Source organism: Hemibagrus wyckioides, linkage group LG04 (genome assembly GCF_019097595.1).
Source record: "Hemibagrus wyckioides isolate EC202008001 linkage group LG04, SWU_Hwy_1.0, whole genome shotgun sequence".
NCBI lineage: Eukaryota > Metazoa > Chordata > Actinopteri > Siluriformes > Bagridae > Hemibagrus > Hemibagrus wyckioides.
In genome coordinates this window covers 20742678-20764669 of record NC_080713.1, presented here as the reverse complement: position 1 = coordinate 20764669, position 21992 = coordinate 20742678, and the positions used below count along the sequence as shown (strand labels likewise).

General features: G+C 36.9%; 1 protein-coding gene across 1 annotated transcript in view; it reads right to left on the bottom strand.

Moving 5' to 3' along the window:
* The window catches only part of cdh13 (cadherin 13, H-cadherin (heart)), a 344517-nt gene that overhangs the window by 41457 nt on the left and 281068 nt on the right, over positions 1-21992 (bottom strand). Inside the window, exons 10-11 of the mRNA XM_058388412.1 lie at positions 7039-7221; positions 6342-6595 (exon numbers count right to left, since the gene is read on the bottom strand). Of these exons, the coding sequence (XP_058244395.1) occupies positions 6342-6595; positions 7039-7221 (437 nt within the window). The remainder of the gene's footprint in view (positions 1-6341; positions 6596-7038; positions 7222-21992) is intronic.

The window sequence follows — 21992 nt, the reverse complement described above, 5'->3', positions numbered from 1 at the left end:
TTTTATCTTTTCTTTTTCTAGTTTTTCCTTTGTCCATCTTTCTTTAAGGGCTTTTAATATCCACATGGGCAGAAATGGGAATATGCTATGAATTAGGAATAATGGAGTCTAACTCAGACCTCATTTCTCCTGAGCAAAAGATCAGTTCAAAGATGGCTTTCAAGTGGGGTTGGTTTTGCTTTCACACCGTAATCCATAGCAGATTGCGGAGTCCTGCAATGCCTTGCCATTTGAACTGCTCGACCCCCACTGGCTGAACTGACATGAGGTTATACCGATATGAGGTGCAATATGGTTCTAACATAAATTTTTAGCAAGTCTCATTAACAGAAACTTTTAAAACCTAGTTACATATAAAGAATAACCGGCAGGGGTTAGGGTTAGGGTAAAATCTACCTTCTTCTGTGAGTTGAAATATACTCTGAGACCTTCTGACAAATTCACAGAGTGACACATGATGCAGTATTTGCATTAAAAAAAAAAAAAACCATTATCATACAGCCATCTTTTCACTTACTGACTTCACTTCATTATACAGAGTGGACATACAGTGAGGTCCAAGAAGTGAGAACACTAGTGAAAGTGTATTCTTTTGTTAATTTACTACAACTGTTTAAACAATGGCCTAGAAATAATGCAGAATCCTGAATATTAAATATTCAAGATGTTGAACATCTGCTTTCTTCATTTTGAATATTTAAATTTTTTTTTTTTATTTATTTAAAATAAATTTTTATTTCATTCATTTTTATTTAAATATTTAATTTTTATTTAATTGGTTTATTTCCAGCTTTTTAAAATAAATAAATAAATAAATAAATCCCAGATTTTAATATCATCTCGGACTTTTGGACACCATTTTACATGAGCAACAGAATTCAGTGCACAAAGTCAATTAAAGAAAACAAGGCAGAAAGGCAAAAAAAACCAAAACAAAACAGTGTAGGAGGAACATGTGTTAGACTTTCTTTCATTATCTGACTAAAATGTGTCCATAAATAAAAGCTGCCTGTGCCTAACTTAGATAAAGCACAAAATCACATAAAAAAGTCTTTAAAACTGAACAAAAAAGAAAGGTTTTGTATTTATAGCAGAAAAAGTCTGGCCAACAACTGACAATCTGTGTTTATACTCTGTTACATAGCACAATAAGGCACTCTTATTGGTGACTACAACTAGTTTAATGTCTCATTTTGTACTTTTCTGAGGTAAACTGTTAAACTAGCACGCGCTAGTGCTTAACAAATATGTCCAGTATGTTGAATATGTCCACTTGTAGTGATGGTGATGGTGTCCCTTAATGTGATCTATGACAAAATTAATTTTTGATAGAATTTCTGCCTGATACAACCTGGCATGTATAATAAGGCAGCTGTCTCACTGATAGGAACACTATAATCACAATTTCATTCTGAATGATCAATCAGAAAATTCTACTGAGTTAGCATGTATAATCCTTTTTACGCTCCTCTCTCACCTTAGGGGAAAAAACTAAATATGATACGTCAGTGAACAAGGATTTATACAGTTTCTCTCATCTCAGAGTAAGTGCTGCCTGTTCATGTGGAACATATTCATTTTGTCATCATATCCAGTAGTGAATACCTGGAGATTTATCTGCGCTGCTGTTAATTACATATCTTGTAAAACCGTTCTCCTGGAGAATTATCAAAGGGCATAACAACAAGTGACTTAGACGGATCAATGTGACCGTCTGTAATACCACACATCTTTGCGTACTGTTCATCCTTGTTGCTTAAAATCTGTGAAATCGCCATGCTTTTAAAAATGAGGAAAGCGAATCTTACATTCACACCTCAAATGGTGTATGCCTGAGGATATTAATGATGCCCTTGTCATCATTCAGCTTGACTTTTTTAAAGTATGCTATAAATTTGATAGAACTTTGAAAGCTTTCAGTAGAGGAAAAGTGTGTAACAGACTGGTTTCCTTTATTGAAAGAGCCTTCGTATATTAAGGATGATCCACTCATTAAGACAGGCAAATGAAAATGACTATTAAGGAAGGTGGAATGTGTTTACTTTGCTTGTTTAAGTATAAGGTATGTCACTTTTCCCTGCTGTGAAATTACCCTCATTACCTGCATGTGTGAGAGAGAATTTGTTAACACAGTGTTTAACACAGTGCTTTATAATATTCATAAGAATTGTAAATTCTGGACAGTTACTATACTATATAAAACAAAGAGGTTTTATGCCTTAGGTCTTTATATAAAATCATATGAGAGAATCTCTATCAGTAATCATTATTGAGAATTTTCTGCAATATTTAAACCCTTATCTTATCTTGCTTGAAAGAAGTTTTTTTTATTTAGATTTTTACTACATTGAGAGCATTACTGATGCTATATGTAGCACTTCATATGTGTATTGCATAAATTTGATTACAAGTCTAGATTTAAAGATCATTGATTTGACTGGACTTGAATAGATCTGCACTGGAAAGATGCTTTATAATAGTTCTGAATGCAGAGAGACCACCAGCACTTCAGATAAAGAACATTCAATTCTTTTATCCTATAAAACGTAGATACAGTAATTACATTTCCCAAATATAAGATGATAGTTTCTAAAATCAATATTTTGTGATTGAATTCTTGTAAAGACAACAGAACCTCTATTGTTGTTTAAAACTTTCAGCTACAACAGTCTAAAACAGTTAACCGATAATAACCGATAATAATTAAATGGTAGCTCAACTGGTTACGGCTCTGGTTTGTTCATCCAAAGCTTGGAGTTTAAGCCCCAGTACTGGCAAGCTGCCACTGTTGGGCTCTTAAGCAAGGCCCTTAACCTTCTCTGCCCCAGGGGTGCTGCATCATGTGCTGCATCTTGTGCTCTGACCCCAACTTCCAAAGCTGGGATATGCAGTGAAAAAAAATTCACTGTGCTGTAATGTATATGTGACAGAAATAAAGGCTTCTCTAATTCAATATTTCTTTCTTTAAGGCAAAGATGAAGCAATTCATTCATCCATCCTCTGCACCACGTATCCTTCACAGGACCCCTGAAGCCTGTCCCCAGGAGACTTGGGGCATGAGACAGGGGCTAACACATTGAATCACTCTCACACACTACATTTCAAGACGGCCATCAACCTACAACACCTGACTTTGGACTAAGGGAGGAAACTGGAGTACCCAAAAGGAAACCCCAGAAGCACAAGGAGAACACACAAACGTCATGCACCAAGGTGGATACAAGAATTGAACACACAATCCCAGAGTAAAACATGCCAACCACTAAACCACTGTAGATGAAGCAATAGATAAAAACAATAGATGAAGCGATAGATTTTTACAGGTTTTCAACCAAGCCTTGCATTAATTCTCCAGTATTGCGTTATAAAAATGTTTATGGTAACGGATGTAGTATGAAGGGCAAATGTAGCCATCTTTCAATTAAGTGTTACCCAGAATTCATACATTATTCTTCTTAATAAAGAGCCTCACACATATCCAGTGCTCACTACAGAGCACATACAGTATGTATTAACACCTATAAATGAATCTGACAAATGTTCTGCCATAATTATTTTAGAGAACATTTTCTGTGAGGCAAATATATTCATAAACTGAATTAAGGAGACTTTCTGAAAGACCCCGTGTCCTCTCATCTCTCCCTTTTCTCTGTGTCATTCTTTTTCTTCTCTCTCACTGTCCCTAGCCTCAGGTGTAACACAGGGCACTTCAAAGACACTTTCACTGGCAAAAGCAGATGAAAAGAGGTGACGCTACCAGAGGCACAGGACAGATTTACATTAGTGGAGAGCAAGGTTCACATGATGTCCACGTAATCTATCGTGTACAGCACTGTCCCTGACGAAGGGCACAGATCCACTAGAACCATCCGAAACATATGATCAAGAACAGACCAGGATTCAACCACTGCTCAGTGAACACTGCAATACACTTAAAAACCATAAAGCACAGAAATACTTCCACTGAGATCACAAACACATGCTACTGTAAATGTAGGATAAATGCAATAATTTAGGTGAAAACCATTTAAATCGTCAATCTTATAGTGTAACTCCTGTTGAATGTTCGGGAGGACCAAAGAAAAAGCCTGTAATACATAGCAATTAGTAAATGATCAGAAAATAAGAGACCACTGCAAAATAATCAGTTTCTTATGTTTTTTTTTTCTTACAGGTGCATGTATTGGTGAGATGAACAGTTTTGTTTCATTTTTTGTGAACTGCTGACAATATTTCTCCTAAATTCAAAATATAACTATTGTTATTTAGAGTGTATATTTAAAGGAAATGACAACACATCAAAATAAAGATCCCAAGATCATGCAGTATTTGCAGAGCTTTAATAACTCAAATAAAACAAAATGCAAATAATTTCTAAACAAAGTGTGTTAATGCTTTGGCTAAATAACATTAAGAAATCAGTATTTGGTGGAATAACCCTGATTTGCATGTGTTTTGGCTCCACGCTCTCCACCAGTTTTTCACATTGCTGTTGGGGACCTTTATACCACTCTTTTTACAAAAAAGCAAACAGCTCAGCTTTGCTTGATGGTTTGTGATCATCCATCTTCCTCTTCATGACATTCCAGAGGTTTTCAGTAGGGTTCAAATCTGGAGATTGGGCAGGGGTCTCTTATTTTTTTCCTGAGCTATATATATAATATTTTTGCAAATTGAAAATCATGAATATTTACACCTATACTGGGTGATCTATTATCAGTGAATTTTTGTAGATGACTATTTTCCCCCATATTTGAGGGTGTTAATTAATACAGATTACTATTTTTATGTTTTTATTTTTAAAGACATTCATTTGCAGCTATTATAACTAAAATGCTTTGGATTTATGGTGTGATTAATATCACTGCCATTCATTATTATGCACATTTATGCATCGCTTAAAGTCTTAAGAGGTAGAAGACCAAAAAATGTGAAAGCTTTCTTAAGTAGCTTGTGAATATTTTAATATTAATGTTAATAAACAATCTGTACCAAAACCAGCTATCATACAGCTGTGTAGTGACAAACTAACAGCCCCTTTATTGAGCTATACTAAATGAATGATCCACATGGGTGATTTGGAAAGCTCTCCTTGTCCTCTGGGAAGGTTTACTAAATCCCAGGCCTCTTGGCAGAAACTGTTGCAAAGCTTTCCTCCCTGCCTCAGTACACACAATCTAATACATGGAACCCTGATTGCCCTGTTCCATATCCCAACATGTGATAAAAATGCATATATAACTATCATTCTGAGTATTTGAGAAGCCTCAGTGATAAAAGAAAACACAGTTTTAAGGGAGATAACTATCTTATTTCTTTCTTTTCTCCTGTCCATTTTAGGTTGGAGTTCATTTATAATCCAACATATTTAAGAAATGAAAGTTCTCTGGATTGTAATCTGCTATTCATCTACTCAATCTAACTCCAATTAAGTTGTAAAAAATATGATAAATTTTACAACCAACCTGGATAGTATTCTAAAATTCACATAAACAGGAACAAAATATATTTACAGTAAATTCCTGTAATAAAGACATTTACACATTTGGCTGATGCAGGAAATAGCTAAGCTGAAGGTTAAGTTAATTTACAGTAAAATTTACAGCAGCATTTTTTGATGAGAAAGAAAGACTGTAACTTTACGTTCAATATTCTCATTCATTTAGTATACTTCTATGTATCAGGTTATATGCGACAGCATAATGGCCTAATCATTCACTTAAATCTGTGCTTGCCATAGGCCCCTAATGGACCCTGGGCACAAGCCCAGTACACCCAGTCAATAATCTGTCACTGCCTGTCCCACATCTATGATGGTTAAATAATGGTCTTCTCAACTTCACAGTAAATGCTGTAATCTTTCCAGGACTTCAGAAACTATTTGAGTGATTAAAGCTCTAAAAGATAGTCTATTGTGTAGGCAGGCAAATAAATGATAGATCAAGCAGATGGCTGAAACCTTTGATGCAGAGCAATGGGCTAATGTTTTCCTGGAGAAAACAGTAAGACTGTCAGGAGAAGAACAGTGAAAAATGAAGAGGTGAGTGCTGACATATGGGGAGATGTCTGAGAAGCCGAAGCTGTGCTTTCGTGCTCAGCCCGAGCTTTGATTTGTTTGTGGTGTCATTGTAATCGACCTTGTCAAACTCAAAACTGAGCTTAACCATGTAGACCATTTACTTGCTCAACCAGGAGCTTCTAAATGTAAAAGGTGTGATGTTTAAAAATGTAGTAAAAACAAATATGCTTTTGTTTCACAGTTAGTTCCAGGAACTTCATTTAAGCAAATAATTAGATTTTAGATTTCTTTCTCATGCAGATGATTCTATCTTCTTGTTTACCTTATGCCCTGGAGCTGAGGGTAGTCTGGGTCAGTGGCATTGAGCATTGCAACAAAGCTGCCTACAGGAATATTCTCCCGCTTGGTGACCACCAGAGGATCAGGAAAAAAGACTGGTCCCTCGTTTACATCCTCAACTGTAATGTAGACGGTGGCTGTAGAGCTGGGGCCATATATAACATCAGGAACCAGAGGGTCCTCATTCTCCACCTTTATCAGCAGAGTGTAATATGTGATGCTTTCATAATCTAGAGGCTGGGGGAGAGGAAAGAAAGAAGAAGAAAAATGGACAAGTTAATGCAACATTTACTAAACAACATGCAAATTAGAATCGTTTTAATGACCATTTGTGCTGGAAGACTTGGCAAGGTTTGCAGGTGAGCTGCTAAGAATGTGCATGCAAATGAAGATATCTTGCTTATCATATGGTGGCTGTGATATAAAATTCCTTTTTTGCATGTCTCCCTGCCAAGAAATAAGCAGATCCAGCTTTTGTTCCATGTGGGAGTTGCTATTTAAGTTATGAAGCCACATATGACTTAAAAAGTAGGAGTTAGCCTTTGAAACCTGTGCAAAATTCACGCTTGGAAAACATAAATAGAAAAATGGCAGAAAACAGAAATAGATATGACCCAACAAATAACACTACTGTTATTTTGGATGATGTTCTGCAATAAAAGGCAGGAAAGGGCTTGTACCTTCACCACAGACAGCATGCCCTCGTTATTGTCAGGGTTAGTGTGGATCGCAAAGTTGTGGTTGCGATCTCCATTAATGATGGAGTACATGGCTCTCCAAGCTCCTGTGGCGGGGTCATCTCGATCATCCACTGTCAGGTTCACCACAATGCCTTTAGAGCCTTCATTCACTGTTGCCTGGAACTACAACACAAGTCACACACAGAGTTCAGCTGAAGGACCAATCAACAGTTACTCTTAGCACATACTTGATTAGTTCAGGATTTCTTCCAGAAATTAAAGTCAAGTATTAAGAGGGTTTAAATAGAGAAGTATAAGTAACAATCACAGTAATTGCACCAATTAAAAATTTTTCAAGGTCATATCCTCTTAGAGACCTCTCAGAGAGGGCTATGAGGCTTTAAATACTCAATTCTCAGAAAGCATTAAGTGTGGTTTGGTGTGTCAGAAACATCCAAAACACTATTACTGTTGTATCAGTACAGCATTCAGCATTCCCACAGTCCTTCACAAATTTATACACAGTGTCATTCTTCTGCAGAAGTTGATGATCCAGATGAATCCAGAATTCATAGGTCCATCAATAATAACAAACCATCTTGGACCCACGGCAGCAAAGTAGCCTCAATCCACAATACTGCCACCGCCATGCTTTACAGTTATAATGAGAAATGCAGTATTTGGACCTTCCCAAACAAAACTCTTCATTTAAAACAAATTTTTGGACTTGTGGATTTATCTGTCCACAGATAAATGTCCACATGGTTTTGCGTAAACATCAGACTGGCAGCAGTATCCATTATGCAGAGTAGAGTCTTCCTACTTGATATCCTGCCATGCACATTGTTCTTGTTCAGTGTATGCCAGATAGAGAATTCATGAATACTGATATTACTCAATGCAAAAGTAGCCTGTAGATCCTTAGATGTTCCCCTCGGGTTCTTTGCGACTTCCTGTAATGTTACTAATTGCACCCTTGAAGTGATTTTGGCTGGCCGATGAATCCTTTATAGAATAACTTTGGCACTTGTACACCATCTGCCTCACAACTCTTTAGAAATTGTTTTGTAATGTTTTTCCAGCCTAGTGAGCATCGATAATGCCTTTTCTAAAGTCGTCAGGAATATATTTTGATTAAGGCATCGCATACTTCTGTAAATCTGGGTGCTGAAAACCCAAGTATATGTTTTTGAAATATGGGAGGGCTGCTAAACCCACACCTGAATGTCATCCTCTTGATTGACAGCCTGACTTCTTTAAATGAAATCACACTCCTTGAGGTTCACATACTTTTTCTGACAAAGAATTTTTCTGATAGATAATATAAAATGTACTTTGGTAGTTGGGTTCTCTTTTTCTAGTTTTAGGACATAGATGAAGATATCTTTATATACAAACCAAGCACCCACACATTGCAGTTTTCTTCACTTTCAGAAAAAAAGCAGAAGGAGGAGGTGTTTCCTAATTAGCAAAGTAACTTGTACCATGACAACTTTAAAAAGTTTTCCTATAATGTCTCTCATATCATTTGTTGTTTGCAGTGACTGCAACTGTTTATGCTTGTAGAAATGCTTTAGTTCTAAGAAACAATAGTAGCTATGTATATATGTAGAGCGGTTAAGGCTCTGGGTTGCTGACCGGAAGATCAGGGGTTCAAGCCCCAGCACTGCCAAGTTGCCACTGTTGGGACCTTGAGCAAGGCTCTTAACCCTCTTTGCTCCAGGGGCACTGTATCACAGCTGACCCTGCGCTCTGACCCCAACCTCCAAGGCTGGGATATACAAAGAAAGAATTTCACTGTGCTCTAATGTATATGTGACAAATAAAGGCTATATCTATATAGCTTCTAAAGCTAATTAATCACAAATCAGTGTGAAAAGAGGTCGCTTTATTTATATTTACAATTATGTGCTAGGTTTTGTATAGGTTTGTGGGACAATTAGTAACTGTTCTACTAGTACTATTTTGTACAAACATCTCAAACGTCTTGAAACTCGAAAGGAAATTAACTCTACTAACTACAACCTTCCAAGCTTTAGTTTTCTCCTTAAGGTCTCTACACACATTTATAGCAGCATAAGATAAAACCATATTTCTTCTTCTATTCTTCTAAACAATGGATTTCTTTTATTTTTGAGTGTCATCTAGTTAATGGGGACTAATTGCAGGTAGGAATGAAATTTCTGAGTAGGGAACCGAAAGAAACACAGGAATAATTCAAACACAGTGTTTTGATCTGTTATCTTTCTACATCATTCCTAATGAATAGAATTGAGCAAACCTTACTTCGTGTTGATTTGTCACTTGTTGCTGAAATCATGGCTCTGTGTTGCACACGTACATGGAAAATAAAAGGTGGACTGTTACTTTGTCACTTGCTAGTGTGAACATAGGTTAAATCTCACTGTATTTAAAACTGCACATAAAATAAATAAATCAATAAAAACTAACTAACTAAATAAATAAATCATTAAGCAAATTTTCTCGAGGCTATCTCTCTTTCTGTGTCTGTGCCGAGGGAATCAATTCTTTCTTTATTTTTTCCCCTCTATTGCAAAAGAAAGTCTTTCTTTTCAGAGACAGACACTAAGCTCTGTAGCCATTCCTCAATCCACCTCAATGTCACAGGCCTGGTTGAGGAGCAGAAATGTTTTTGTAAGACCAGATGAATTCTGTTCCCCATCAGCCCCACCATCATTTCAGCTCAACAGTGTGTGAAGTGATCACTGCCCCCAGGTCCCAGGGGTGCTCGCTTGCTCGCTCGGGTGGGTGCAGTGTGGATCACATTAATGTAGGGAGAAAAGTGTGGGGTCAGAAAGGGAGCTGCATTACAGAAGGATGTAGTATAGAAAGTTTAGCAGCTATAGGCCCTGAGGGGATGCAGCCATTTCTGCTGATTCTTTACCCTCAGCACATACTATACTGTGAATCTGGAGCCTCGGGCATTGTACATTAGAGATTATGGCGGACAACAATCTGGAAAACTCAATTTAAAAAAAAAAAAAAAAAAAAAAAAAATCCTGCTTCCTTTATTTTTCCTCCACTCACCCCTGCTTTCTTTGCCTTGCTCCACACGCAACAATTTATTTTCTCATTTCCAATTTCTCTGGCCTTTTCTATCAAGTTTTCAATTAGATTCATATCAGCTATGCAGTGTTCTGAGCAGCAAAGCGCATTGTGAGCAGCCAGAGGGGTATTACCAGAGCTAAGGCTACCAATTCTGTCCCTCAGCTGTCGCAGGCAGTTTTATATTACACAGTATCATGTACTACTCTAAAGGAAGGAAGAAGCAATGACAGAAAGCAATCGTATCCATTATGCTGACCACTGGCTAGTGGCTGTCACTGTCAACCAGTACTACAAGGCAGCACTATAGTCCCATAGGCTGCTATAAAAATAAGTGAGTCCACTAGAAATGGATTCTTTTATTATGTGAGGGTATTTTAATTGTGTAAAGAACCATTCAGGAGGCAAAAATATTTGTTTTTTATCACTGTTACATAAAAAAAATGTGGCTGTAAAAAATGCCTTGAGGACAACAACACAAAGCTGAGTGACTTCTGTATTAATACAGTGGACTGCTCTATTTAGAGATCAGCTACTCCAGTGAGGTAAGTAGGATCCTGGACTGAATAGCTATGATTTAGCACTTATTACCACACATACTGTATTATCATAGTGAACTTGGAAAAGTAATCATGGAAAAGCACGAGCATAGCAGAATCAGAATAATATATGTAAGACAGAATGGGTAATGCTGTTCTAGGAAAATACTAATATATAGTGGAGACACTGTTATCACACTAAAGCTGATTATTTTTCCCATACCAGTGTATCCTGACTTGTGTGATTCCTTTTACACCACAGCAACTTGCCAACAAATATGATTTTTCATTTATTAATGTACAGTACATGATAATTTAACCCAGTTTAAATGACATGAAATGTCTAAAATCAAATTTTATTTGCCACAATCACAACCATTCACAGCACAACATCTAGTTCAGCTGTCCACACTATAAATATAGAGTCAATAAGAGTAAATAAAATAAAACAAAGGATCAAAATATACCAATTTTAATCAAATTACAATAAAATAGAATGAACTTTTCAGGTGAAGTATATGAAAAAACATAAAAAATGTACACAAGTTCACTCAGTAAAGTGTTGATGTGTGCAAAATATATGCTGTGGTAGAGTTAGTGTGTGCTGAATATGTGAGTCAAAGTTCATGTCATAGACCAAAGTTTCTTTTATTATTTACATTATAGGACCTATTCCCTTACCAGAGTGTGTGTGTGTGTGTGGGGGGGGGGGGTTCTGAATATGTTTATTATTAGCTCATGTCAAGTGTCTGCTATATATGAGCCGTTACAATGGAAGCAAGTATACTGTATTTAGAAATTATCTTGTGATTTGAATTACACCGGATACTACTGTCAAAGCTGCTGTTTAAAAAAAAAAACTATCTAAGACCTTCTGACCAGTCAAATTTGAGACTTTTGAGAATTGTGGTAAAATACTGTGTAATAACATGTATAATACTATGTAACAACATGCACATTACAGTATAATAACATGCATATTACCATGTAATAACACTATATTTTGAACACAAACGCCAAACTTTAAAATGGCAGCACAAGGGAGGAAAAACCCTTATGCTGTCAAGTCATTGGCATTGGTCATCACTTTAAGATAGACTTTCAGGGGGTAAAATTTATTATTGGGATATAATTTGACTAAATCACAAACAATTTACTTTAAAATACGATTTCTATGAGGTGGGCAAATTGAACATGTCATGAAAAAGAAAGAAAAAAAGAGGGTTTAAAAGAACAAGGCACATATTTCTGCAGACTAGTGCACAGTCACATTCCATTTAATCATCTGGGGCACTGAAGCGGTCAGATGGATGTATTCAATCTTTGTAGGCTGTTGATACCGAGCCCCTGCCATATCACTGATAAGACCCCAATTCCTTGGCGTGCACAAAGTAACCACTGGTGTGAGATACGGATGGAAATGACCAAGTTTATAGCTCCCTGTACTGTGTGAAAAGGATACAGTGTGACCTCCTGGACCGAAAAAGCAACCTCCAGAATACGGGACCACAAGACATTGTGAGGAGACAAATAAAGTAAGTGAGTATGATGAAGAATCAGAGATGAAAAATAGCCCCTTAAAACATTTCACAGAACCATATTTGGTTCATCATATTTGCAAAAACTTACACTGCATGTTGAACTTATTTAAGTCACAAAAGTACTTTCAACAATTCTGACCGTCTTTCAACCATTGGTACTGTTTGACTTGACAGTATATAAGAATAATGATTTATACTCCCACTGTTTGTTGTCACCCGGGAGAGGATGGGTTTTGAGTTCACTGTTGTCTGTGGCTTGCTCATTAGGGATTTATTGTAAATCCACATCTGGAAGCTGATTTGTGACAATGTCTAAGTGCTATACAAATAAAACTGAATTGAATGAATTGGGGAAAAAAAAGCAGTGTAAAGTCTCTGGAGTGTTTTATAAGCTGTCCTTGAGGTCTTTTCGAATAGACTTCTTTTTATTGAGATGTTTGACTAGAGGTCATAACTTATAATATACTTGAGCAATGACCAGGAAAAGCCTTCGAAAAAAAAAGGCCTCCTCAATTTATAAACTCATAATTCCTGCTAAGGATTTAGGGGAAGCGTTATCACAGACGTTTTCCACTCTGTTCAGGGAGTGACGTTAAATCATTACGTCTGCTCATAGCATCAGATTGGCAAACAAATGATCACTTCTTACCTTGCATCCAGAGAGTAAAAGAGAATGATTTGATGTCTTGATAAATATCGATATGAAAATATCTGACAGACAGTTTTGACATTGTGGGGACATTTTTTAAGAGCCATAGTGTTTACTAAGACAGGAAACAAGAAAGGCCTCTGATTCAGATATGACTGTGAAACACAACAAAGGAGAATCTTTGTGCAGCAGCACCATCTCTCTCTCTCTCTCTCTCTCATTCTCAGTCTCTCTCTGTGTCCCACCCCTCTCTCAGTGTGAGGCATCCCCCAAGCTGAGGAGTCTCCATCAACACTGAGAAACCCCTGCAGATCTACACTGTCACATCAGAGCTTACTTGTACTTCATTCAGAAAGGATCATCTACCTTCCTGCTTGCATCTCTGCTAAGAAAAGGTTAAAAACTAACCTGAGCTTTGCACTGCAGGAAGCTGAGAGATAATAAGAGACGCCAGCATGAATGCCTGTACATTTAACAGACTACAGCATTCACCCAAACCATAAAGCCAAGTGAAAGTTTACAAAGTGACTTCCACTTATGAGTTGGAATGGAAACAACCCAGACGACCTCTCAACACTGCCCAAGATAATACGGAGACTGCATCCATTGACCTTGTAAAAGTTGTGCAAAAATACTTTATGTAAGTTTTAGTAAAAACTTGAAGGCAGCAGGGGAAAAAACATCATTAATTTTTCACTTGTGCCCTAAAACATTTCAATGGCTTAAAAGTGCTAACCACACACACTGAACTATTTCTATTTACGATGACATCAGGCAGACTTGGAAGATGTCTCTATAGTGGGTAATGAGTACATAGGACAGATGGTCTTCATAAAAAAAGTGTCTCCCAGTTATCACTTGCGGTCTTTAATTGGGAGTTTATAACAGACCGCAGTGAATGTTACGAACAAATGAGTCATTAGAGGCACTTCAGGCTGAAAGACGGGGATAAAATATGATTAGATTAGTCTTTTTTTCTTCTTCTTCTTCCTCAAAGAATAACACTTGCATTTCGTTGCAGTGCTTCTATGGTCTTAGCATAACAGGAGAAACGTATTTACTAGTAGCACCACTGTATTAAAAGAGTATTTCCATAACATGACATAATGATATAACCAGATGCATTCAGTACTGTTTATACTTACTGTATTCTCAGCACTGTTTTACTGTAGAATTGGTGTACAGCATGAGACATATTTTACAGTGAGTCCAATATTACAACATTTTATAACAATAGTAAATTTGAAATAAATAAATAAATAAATAAATAAATAAATAAATAAATAAATAAATAAATAAATAAACAAACAAACACAGCCTGTGGTATAGTCCGAATGCTCAATTCAGAATATCTTTTTCTGGGAGGCAAAACACTAAATATTTAATTTTGCTGGGTTTCTTTCTTTATACTGGGGTAGATTTAATTGTGACTCTTTAAAATGTTCTTTTCAGCCATCTTCTGAGGTAAAAAGTGGCCAGCTACAATATATACGGTAGTTAGGTAGCTAGCAAGCCCTTTTTCTAATTTAAACTTTTAGCAATTTCTACATTTACAGTTTATTAACTGAGGTTTTATAGTTGTCACTTTTCTTGTATTTTCTCTTTTTGTGTGTGTGTCCACTTAGTCAGCCAGTGACTAGCATCAACATTTAACTGGGTGAGTACTAAATCATATTTTTCTGGTATAATATAAAAACATATATGGTTAGAACTAGGTTATGGTTAGGTGAATTTCAATACAAGCTGAAATGTTTGCCTAGCTACTGCAAGACAACATAAGCTAAGAAATGTTGCTAGCTGCTAACTTCAGCTTCTGTAGCACCGTGATAAAAAGGTAATTTACGGTTTACAACCTGATGTTTCGCATCTATCTTAGAAATGTCCCATTAAGATGATCAATAAGGTCATTACACTTGTACCTACAGCTTAACAAGTACAGTCTCTTGGAGCTAGATTGGTATTTTTATGTAATACTTTTGTGTATATTGGGAAAATAGTCCTATAAACAGGAGTTGAGCAGCTTTCTTTAACTTGGGTCTTTTAATACTTTTGGGAAGCTCAAAACAGGTGAAAAAACTTTTAATGATTTTGACATACAAGCAAAATTTTGTGTGTAGTTTAATGCAATCGAACAACAATTTAGCTTTTAGTATTTGCTATTACAAATACAACAGCTATTCTACAGGACTATTTCTCCAAACTGCTACTTCCTGTTTGGCACCAATTCAATTCAGGCAACACTAAATCAAAATAGTCATGATAAATGTTCAGTTTTGATAAATTTAGCCCTATAGGAATTGCAGAATAATACACAGAAATTTGCATGTAGTCTATACGATATACATCTGATACATTTAATATCCTGTCATGGTGCATATTCATTATACGAGGAAATCCACAGTTAATAAATCCTGCCTATTAATGCACAGACATTATGCTGATATAATTTTTCTCACAGATTTAATGGGGGGGGGGTGTATTACATAATACTATTCACATTGTTTCCCTTCTTAATATGCCTTTTACGCCACATTAGCCATGTTCTTTTTTTAAATGCATTCTGTTTTGTGTAATCACTACTAAAACGTATTAAAAAACCGTGCGCCTGTTTCAGTGCAGAAGTCAATTACCTGATCCAAGTCTGATTACAAATATAATGTCTGGCATTTTTGTGCACTTATGTTTGTGATTGTCTTAGTTTTATTACAGATCAGCTCTCTTGTGCTCAGGCACGTTTCTATACAGCTGTTCTTTCATATAATTTTTTTTTAATAGTGTGAGTAGGATTCAGTTATTCACTTAGAATAACATTTTGTGTGGCCAAGGTCCATTGGGTTTTAAATACACCATCTAAAATGCTACTACACATGCTTGCTTTATTATGTAGTCGATAAATTATATGGTCTGAAATACACTACTTGTGCTTTCTACCTTATGTAGTGGACAAATAATATGCTTAAGCAATATCCCATGAGCAAGAATGTGGTTACTAATTACTACTATTACTATCACCGCTACTACTACTACTACTCTTTCCCATGGCTAAATCACTGATGTGTCAATATTTAATATAACTGCACGATTGCCAGTGCAATATTGCTTTTATACAGCATCTATAAACATGAAATGAACATATAGTGACATTTCCAACACAATATGGTCAAATGTTTTATTTATTTATCTCTTCTAAAGATCCCTAAGATAAAGGTAAACTCACTTTATAGCACATTGTAGTACCTTCCTGTTGAAGATGATAAGATTGGTGGGAATATAGGAAATATAAGCACTCTTGGAATGCTGCTTGACCAATTAAAATTAATGGACCTAACCATTGTACAAACTAGAATATACTACACATGCTTTCTGCTTTTCATTTTTTCATCTTCAGTTATGGATCGAGAGCCGGTTTTGGGAACACCAGGCCATCAGAGGCCAGCATGCGCACATCTTGCACCCATCCACCCATTAACTTTCACATAGGGGCAACTTATTATTGTACTTATTCTAGTATTTTATTATCCAACTACAGGCATGTTTTTGAGAGGTGAGAAGAAACAGGAAATCACAAAACCTATAGTAAACCCACACAACATTGGGAATACACATGAAACGCCACACAATCAATAACTTGAATTCAACACCACCATGCCGCCCATATTCACTCACAAAATCATTGTGATGAATTCATTTAGATTTTATACAAATGTCGATAACCCATCCTTTATCTTTGCACCCTTGTATGCGCATTAGGTTGTGTGAATTTTACTAGTTACTACTGGTTTTCTAGTTAAAATGTATCTGAATTCATCAACATCCTTCTCAAACCTCTTTCCTATACATCCTAGTATTGAGAAACAGCTTTATCATAAACCATGTCATGACACAAGGCACAGCTGGGATTAACATATTTCCATGATAGAACTTATTCTATGAGAAGGTCAACTGAAATATGCGGAATTTGCAGGACTTTAAAGTAGCACTTGAGCCACTGACTGGATAATGAAAGATTAGTGAATAAAGAAGACTCTTTAAGGCACATAAGAGACGTGCTACAGTTCTCAGGATGGAGGGCGAGCCTTGACTGACACATGATCCCATCTCAACATCATTGATATTGACATGAGTGTGGATAGCGATGCAGCGCCACCTTCGCAGTATACTTTATTAGAAGTAACTGACTTCATATCAATTCATTAGAATAATGAACAATCAAGCAAACATGAATCACCTTACCATCATGGATAAATGAATTTTCACTTCCCCACACTGCGTTGGCAGACTTTAGCAAATAAAAACATTTGACTAATAAACAATTCCTAAACAAGCGTATCCGATCAATGCGTCTCGCTGACGGTTGCCAGGATTTCACTCAGGCCATGGGTTGTAGCCATCATTGTTAATGTCATTAGCATTTTGATAGAGCAAGATTCATGTTGTCACTGTAGGGGAGAGGGCAAGCTTGGATTAACTGTCACTCTCCCAGAGTGACAGGCATGATAAGCAGAATCAGTTCCTGCTCCCACATATAGAACTGGCTCATCAGAAATAAATCAGTGTCTATCATGAGGTGCCAGGGGTGGAAGCCTACATACTCAGTGCAGCAAAGAGCAGAGCCCCAGGCCTCCCACTACATCAAACCAGACCCTGAACACTGGTCTGTGGAGTAACCAGGGGAAGGAGTGATAATGGAGGAAGGATAGATAGGTCTGACATTATCCTAATAATATTATTATCGCTTAGGGCCAAACTGCTCCAGGTTGGAATTATCACTGTGTAGAGACTCATTTTCTTGTCACACACTGTACATATTTGTTTTTCCAGGAAGAGAAATGTCGAGCAATGATGCACAGACAGGGCAGGGTGGAAAAAAAATACTCTGTGAAAATGTCAGGTGAAAAGAGAGGGAGCTCTGAGGGACTTGTTCTGATGATTAGCACAGGTACTGTAGTCATGATTAGACAACAGAGATGGATGTGAGAAAAAGTTGGAGCGTATGTTAAAAGTAAAGTGCAAACCCATTTTCATAAAAGATACTATACTGACTGGATGAAGTGGTCTGGCTTAAAGTAGTCCTGTCTTAATTTACAGTGCTTGAGTTAAAGTACTGCTGCTTTTGTCATAATTCTCTTTAGTATACTTGGAGCACATAAGTTGTTTGCTGAAAAGTACTTATATAGTACTTATATGTTAAACGCTATCTGGCTTTTTCAGTCTGCATTTTCTATACCATGTTTTTTTCAAGCTTAAAGGCAAATAATTTATTGAATGACGTACACAGGAAAACTTAAGCAGCTGCACAAACCGAGTTCCACATGAAAATAGTGATGTTCCAACTCAATATAAGATTGAATGCGTCCTTATTATGAGTATTATTTTGCATATTTAAAACAAATAGCATATCAACATATTTTAAAGCAGTTAGCTAAATTTATTTACGGTTTTGTATTATTAATAGTCAATCAAATTCAACTATGGTGTGCCTTTATCTATCTATCTATCTATCTATCTATCTATCTATCTATCTATCTATCTATCTATCTATCTATCTATCTATCTATCTATCAGAAAAAGGAAAGCTAGCTAGCTAACTAACTCATTGCTTAAGCTTAACTTATAACAGTTCTTAGCTGGATTTATTATAGGTAACATAGTAAACAAACACTAAGCATAATAAAGACAGTTCAGTTTGGTGCATAAAATACAGATTAGCATGTTTTCAGAACGAATACTGTTAAATTCTGGCTGACTCTTTTAAAAGGTACCCCCAGGCCATCTTAATTGTATTTCGTTCTACAAGTAAAGAGTCACTTACATTACACTTGCTCTGTAATGGGAATCAAAAGCAAAGTCATGTAAAAGTATTTAAATACACCCAAAAGGACCATTACAGAGAAAAATCACTCAAGCACTGTAACAAGAGCAGTATTACTTTATAATGTTAATTGGATCCACTTCTGTTTCAAGCAAAGGTTTTTTTTGCAGTGTGGATTAGGCAAGACTCAAGAGGCAGTTTTAAGGTCTCTTTAATGTCAGTTTCTGCAGATTTTTCTCACATGCTGCAAACATTTCACCTCAGGTGCCCCAAAGGTGTTTTCCTGCACTGAGATTCAATTACTTACAGCTATGATTAAGTAACTGTTGGAGTGAACAATAATATTTGTGTAACCAGCTGCAGATTTTTCTTTTCCTGCCAAGACTATTTGTTTAATAAAGCATATACCATAGTCATAAAATACACCAATGATATTCACTAATGCTTACACATTTATATGCGGCTGTAAAATGACAGTTATTTTTAAGAGGCTTATTACGTGCCAAAAACATTCCACATAGTTTTTAATACAAGTGCTGTTATCATAAGGCAGAACGAATGGATGATTTATTGTGTCTGATTCATTTCGTCCTCTCCCAACTTTCACGTAAGAAATTTTAAATAATAAAATGTGCACAATACAGTAGCATGAGAGGAATATGGTATCGTTTTCTACCACTGCTTCCCATCCACTGGAAAATTTTTATGTATACCATTTTGTATTTGAGTATTTCTGGACTTATATCCAACCATTTCCTGAAACTGTATATGTTTCTGTACACATGGTTGTGGGGAAACTTTTCTAGGGACTAAGGTCACAAGACAGGGAGACAATTGCAGGGCACAATCACACACACAAGCATACGCTATTGACAGTTCAGAGATGCCATTAAGTCTACAATGCATGTCTGTTGCGGGCGGTGGTTGCTCAAGTGGTTAAGGCTCTGGGACATTGATTGGAAAATCGGGGTTCAAACCCCAGCGCCACCAAGCTGCAACCGTTAGGCCCTTGAGCAAGGCCACCTGCTCCAGAGGTGCTGCAACATGGCTGACCCTGTGCTCTGACCCCAAACCCCTAGGATGGGATATGCAAAGAAAGAATTTCACTGTGCAGTAATGTACACTTTTCAAACATAACATTATGACCACCTGCCTAATATTGTGTTGGTCCCTCTACTGCTGCCAAAACAACCCTGTCCCATCAAGGCATCGACTAGATCCCTGAGCTGTGGTATCTGGCACCAAGATGTTAGCAGAAGATCCTTTAAGTCCTGTAAGTTGCGAGGATACTTACAGGACTTAAAGCACTTAAAGGACGTGAAGGATACTTTTGATAGATACTGACCACTGCAGACCGGGAACACCCCACAAGAGCTGTATTTTTGGAGATGCTCTGATCCAGTTGTCTAGCCATCACAATTTGGCCCTTGTCAAACTCGAATCTCAAATCCTTACGCTTGCCCATTTTTCCTGCTTCTAACACATCAACTTTGAGAACAAAATGTTCACTTGCTGCCTAATATATCCCACCCACTAACAGGTACCATGATGAGGAGATCATCAGTGTTATTCACTTCACCTCTCAGTGCTCATAATGTTATGCCTGATCAGTGTATATGTGGCAAATAATGACAATTTAACTGTTGACTGGTGAAGGATAATGGAGTACACAGAGGAAACCCCCAAAGCACAACTTAACCCTGGAGATATGATGCAAACATGCTAAATATTAAATTACCATGCCCCTTTGACATAGCAATGCATGAAAACAGTGATATACCATCTGTTTCTAAAATACTGTAACCACCATGTCTGGCACCGACAATCATTCCACCATGAAAGTCACAGATTTACTTTATGACCCTTCCACTGTTTAATCAAACAGCTTGACCTTTTGATGCTTTCACTCTCGAGAGTTGCAGCCACATGATTTGCTTTATTTATGAGCAGGCTATTTATGAAAAATCAACACTGAATCTTAGGGAATGGCTAATGATGTCTGAATGCTTGTTTATGTTTAAATAGGATGACATATTGATTGCACTTTTTAACATTCATCTGCAGTAAGCACTTTATTCTGGTCAGGGTAATGGTGAATTTGGAACTTATCCCAAAAAATACTGGGTGTGAGGTGGGATTACAGTCTGGGTATCATGCTAGTCCACTGCAGGGCATCATGTGAACACAGATTCACATACTCATTCAGACCTAGTGACAATTTAGAGTCACCAGTGTGGGAAGGAACAAGAGCAACCCAGAGAAAATCTGTCACAAGTTCCTCCCTCTCAGTGTGTGGTACAATTCTGAGCATGACAAGCACTGCTTTCACGCCATTTTATTTTGGGTTCATGTTATGTTTTGTTTATGTTCTAGACCTGTCTTTGCCCTGTCCTGTGACTGAATGATTACCCTACAGTGTTCACCTGTACTGTGTTTGCCCCTGGTTACATATACCTTGTCTTTTATCTTATCGTGCTATGTGTCTTGTTCCATTCTGAATCATATTTCTATGTTTCCTGGTTTTCACCCCCATCTGATTTTATTTTAATTATGGATTATCCTCATGTTATGATATATGCCTGTTTGTTGATCATAGCCATAGAGGTTAATTATGTTTACTGGATTCACCCGCGGATTACCAGATGGATCTAGTATTACTGGAACACTGAGTTTATGTACTAGAGTTGTCACTTCAACAACAACATGGGAAGAACATTGGCTCAACATGAAAACAACCCAAATTCAGGATAAAGCCAAGGACCCTGGAGTTGTGAGATGGCTACACAACCAACTGTGGAGCTCTCATTTTTTAAAGAATGAATACAATTTTAGGTTGAAATTTTAGAATATGCTTTTTACGTCAAAAAATGTGCAGTACATACAATATGAAGCAACATTATAGAACACAGAATTAATGCTGCAGTGATGCTGGATTTCATCAATGCTGCCATTAATCTTCTAACACTGAGCAGCCGTGAAAATGAATAACATGTCAAGAGAATCTGAGTCAGCTTTTCTCCTCTGCCAACCTCATAAAAATGGGATTATGGTTAATTATTGTGGCGGTTCCCCAAAGTTGATTTTCATACCATGGTAGAACAGGCTATTCTGAGTATGAGAAAGTTTGAGAAAAAAAGTAACGCGAGATGCTGTTAGGGTGATTTTTGTCTGGATGAGATCATCATGATGCAACTTGGAGACAGGTTTGGGTAATGAAGAAAAATGAAGTGGTGGAACAGGAAAGATAATGGGGAAGAACTGTCATAAAATAAACATACTCTTCACCTCATATCGATAATGTAGATACAGACGAATGTTGCAAAATAATGCTATGATTTCCAAGGAGC